The 4,254-nt window shown below is 48.8% G+C and overlaps 1 protein-coding gene across 1 annotated transcript in view; it reads right to left on the reverse strand.

Annotated features, from left to right (window-relative positions):
• USP12 (ubiquitin specific peptidase 12) overlaps positions 1-4,188 on the reverse strand; it is a 122,477-nt gene extending 118,289 nt beyond the window's left edge. The window contains exon 1 of the mRNA XM_006891592.1: positions 3,983-4,188. Within this exon, the coding sequence (XP_006891654.1) occupies positions 3,983-4,030 (48 nt within the window). The 5' untranslated portion in view covers positions 4,031-4,188. The remainder of the gene's footprint in view (positions 1-3,982) is intronic.
• Positions 4,189-4,254: the final 66 nt, after the last annotated feature.

Below are 4,254 nucleotides of genomic sequence, written 5' to 3' on the forward strand. Positions count from 1 at the left end.
GATGGCACATAACAACAACAACAACAACAATAGGCAACATCATGAAAGATGGCGAAAGCTTGAACCTGTCAATGATTTCATCATACTTGGATCCACAAACACCCTTGGTACCAGCAAGCAGATCAGGAGACGTACTGCTTTGGGGGGCAAGGATGCTGTCAGGGACCTCTCCAAAATACTGAAGAACGATGATGTCAGTTTGACGACTAAGGTGAGCCTAATTCAGGATATGGTCTTTTCAATCCCTTGCTATGTATCTGAGACCTGGACAATGAATAAAGATAACAGACATCTTTGAGTTGTGCTGTTGGAGAAAGTACTGAATACTGTTCTCCAAAATGGACTGTCAAAAGAACGAACAGGTATGTCTTGGAAAAGGTGCAACCAAAGTGTTCCTTGGGGGTAATGATGACATAGCTTCATCTGTCGTACTTTGTACATGTTGCTAGGAGAGGTTATTAATTGGAAAGGGATATCATGATTGGATAAGTCAGAGAAAGAGAGAAAGACTCCCATGGAGATAGACTGACAGACACAGTGACTGCAGCAATGGATTCAAGTGTATCAAAGATGGTGAGGATGGCACAAGATAGGATAGGATTCAAATTTGGTTTTCTTAGAGTTGCTACAAGCCTTATTCACATTGACAACACCTGACAAAAAGTGTTTATGGAAGGAGACTGCTCATCCTTCTCCCCATAAGCCAATGGAAGATTTTCAGTCTGATAACTTAGCACCTGAGGGTGCTACTTAGGGTTCCAAGCTGACGATTACTGTCGTCGTCCATCGACTCCTAGCTGACCCTTCACAAAGTTTTCAGAGGCAGTAAATCACACAGAAGAAAACTGCCTATCTTTCTCCCACAGTGGTGGATTCAAACCTGAGCCTCTGGGTTAGCAGCACAACTCCTTACCACTAAGCCACCAGAGTACCCTACCCTGTTATTACAGTCATTAAATGCTACTGTGTTGAGAAAGGCCCATCGTAACCCAACAAACAGCAGATCTGAATCCTGTCCTATCCTGTGCCATCCTTATTATCTCTGACACAATTAAGCCCATGGAGGTAGACACTGTATCATCTCATTGGGGACTGTCCTCTCTTCCCCTGACCCTCCACCTATCTTTCCATGCAAGCTGTCCCTCTCCAAGAAACAGCCCCTCCTAGCAATATGCCCAAAGTATGTGAGCTCTGGTAGCCTAGTGGTAAGGAGCTGCACTGCCAACCTGAAGGCACATGGTTCAAATCTACCAAGTGCTCTACAGGAGAAAGACTGGTTATCTCTTCCTATGCAATTTACTGTTTCTGAAAACTGGAGGGTCAGCTATAGGTTGGTTCTGACTCTACAGTACATAAAAATAACAAACAACAAACAACATGCCCAAAGTACATGAAATGAAGCTTTACCATCCTTGCTTCAAAGGGGCACTCAGGTTATACTTTCTCCAAGACATTTATTTACATGTGTTCTTTTGGCAGTCCATGGGATATTCAGCATTTTCTCCAACACCACAACTGAAAGGCACTGATCTATTCCTGTCATCCTTATTCATTGTCCAGTTCTCTGAAAAGATTATAGCTTGAATCAGGTACACTACAGTCTTTAAACTGACATCACTGCTCTTCCGGACTTTGGAGAGGAGATCCCTGACCACAAACTCTCCCAATCCCATAGTCCCCAGATTCCCTGACTACTGTTAACAAAGGGTATTGACTGTGGATCCAAGATGAAATCACTGGCCACTTCAATCTCTCGCCATCTATCGTTACAGTCCAGTGGTGAAGGTTTTTGTCTTCCTGATGTTGAGATGTAACCCATATTGAAGGCTACAGTTCTTGAGTATCCATTTAAAAATGGTAAAACATAAACATCATGAGAACAGGACTCAGTCACTATTCCTAGCACTCAGCAAGTCCTTTTGCACCTAAATCACTGCCTGTTGAGTCACTTCTGACTCACAGTGGCCCTGCAGGACCTAGGAGCACTACCTTCAGGGGAAGAAGGTCACGTCTTCAGTCCCTGACATCTTTCTCCTGCCACACCAGCTGGTGGGCTGCAATGGCCAACCTTTCGGTCAGCAGCCCACAGGCCTGGGCCCCCAGGCTCCTTTTCTCACACTTCAGAAACTGAAAACAAACCCACTGCCCTCAAGTCCATTCAAAATCGCAGTGACCCTCATCCTGGTTCCAAAAGCTGTCAATCTTTACAGAAGCAGAATGCCCATCTTTCTCCTCAGGTAGGGCAAGTGGATTTGAACCAGCAACCTGTAGGTTAGCAGCATGACACTGAAATGCACCAAGGCACCTCATTTAGCACTTTAAAAATCCCACTGCCACGGAGTCAATCTCAACTCAGATCAACCCTCCATCAGTTTCTGAGACTGTAAATCTTATGGGAGGAAACTAAACATCACACTTCACAAATTTGAACCATTGCCTTTTGAGCCAGCAGCCCCAATACACACTACAACACAAGAACTGGAGGTGTCAGGCACATCCTTGAGTGAGTGAATGAAAGAAAGATCAGTTCGTAAACAATAACGCATCAATCAAGTTCCTGAAACTCTAGACTTTGACAAAGAACTATGACCCGATCATCCCAAATTGGCAAAGTTGTCACTGTCATCACAGACCTTTTGCAAGAGATAATGATAATAACCGGCATATCTAAAAATAATTAGTGCAAACAAGCCTCTAAAATCGTTTTGCTACATAGTCTCTTTAAAGCCAATGCTTTCCTAAAACAAAAAGCATGAGAGAGGACAGACATCCATGGAGGAAGAGGCTTCCTTGATGATTCATTCTTTTATGGGATTTTTTTTTATCCTGTAAATTTAAAGCCCACCTGACTTCAGCCATTTTTTAATACTGGTCCCTCGTGTGCAGTACCGGGTGTGTTTTTAAAGTAGCTTTCCATTCCTTACAGAAATATAAAATAAAATTAATCACCCTCAGATCCAAAGGTGGCCTGGAATGTCTTTAGGCAATATGATATACAGAGGAACAGAGATGCAAGGAGAAGGAAAGATTTCTGAAGTCTTTCGAAGCAACCACTTGGGTCACGTTGTAACAAATAACTTTGGGAGGGAGTGGGGGCAGATGATTCATAATTATGATTCCCAGTCCTCAGCTAATCATGCAAATTCTCCCATTAAGCGGAACACTGTAGTCCTTTTGGGGAAAGGCAAAACTATCAAGTTCTCAACATATCCACATTTGGGTTTATTCGGGGCTTTCAAAGGGGCATTACTACAGTTCCCCTTAGCACAAATGAAAAACCAAGACAAACAACTACTGCCTACAAGGTTTTCTCCTCAGAAACATTCTGGAGTCACACACAGATGTGACTGATGTACTGAAAGTAAACAAATGACAGGAGGGTGGACAGTGCCATTCCAGATTCCGCGTGCATTCCCAGAAACAAGACTGCCACTTGGACACACGGCTGATGGGGGAGCTCAGAGTACAAAACCGGAAAAATATTAAAATGTCACCGGCACTTGTTTAAAGTTTCCACCTTCCCACACACCCCAGCCCCCTGCTCCAGCCTCGGAGGACTCCAGGGGCGCGCGGGGGAAATGTGCACTTGACTTCCGTCCTGCCCCCGGGCTGGAACAGGACCCTTCCTACCAGCCCCTGGGGACCCTCCACGCAGGACGCCCGGGCCTCCCTCCCATGGGGGACGCCTCCTCGCGGCGCCCGGCCAGGCGAAAATGGAGCACGCGTCCGGGGCCCTCCCAATGGCCCAGCCCGCGCCGCCTCCCGCACGCCCGCCGCCCGGGTCGCCGCGCCTCCGCCCGGCCCCGCGGGAAGCAGCTCGGTGCCGCCCACTCGCCACGTCCAGCTAATCGCCCGCGCAGGACCGCAGCCCTAATCGGCCGCCCGCAGCCGCGCTCCCGCCGCCGCCTCCCCTCCCCCGCGGCCCTGCCTCGCCCCGCCGCGAAGACCGTAGTAGGCCCGGCCGCACGCCCGCCGCACCTACCATGGTACAGATAGAGGCGAATTTGGAGACTGTCATTAGGATTTCCATCCGCCCAGCGCCATCTTCCACCCAATCACAGCGGCGGCGGGCGGGGGAGGGAGCCGGGCTCCCGCTCTCGCCGCAGCTCCGGGCGGACCCCAAGCCGCACGGACCGACGGGCCGAACCTGCGATGCCGCTACAGCCACAGCCGTCGGTACTCAAGCACTCACGGCCGCCGCTGCCTCCGTTGCACAGCCCGCGCGCCGCGCCCGGGAACAGCTCCGCCGAGGCC

This window comes from Elephantulus edwardii, unplaced genomic scaffold, assembly GCF_000299155.1.
Source record: "Elephantulus edwardii isolate Elephantulus edwardi_28Jun2011 unplaced genomic scaffold, EleEdw1.0 scaffold00101, whole genome shotgun sequence".
Classification (NCBI taxonomy): domain Eukaryota; kingdom Metazoa; phylum Chordata; class Mammalia; order Macroscelidea; family Macroscelididae; genus Elephantulus; species Elephantulus edwardii.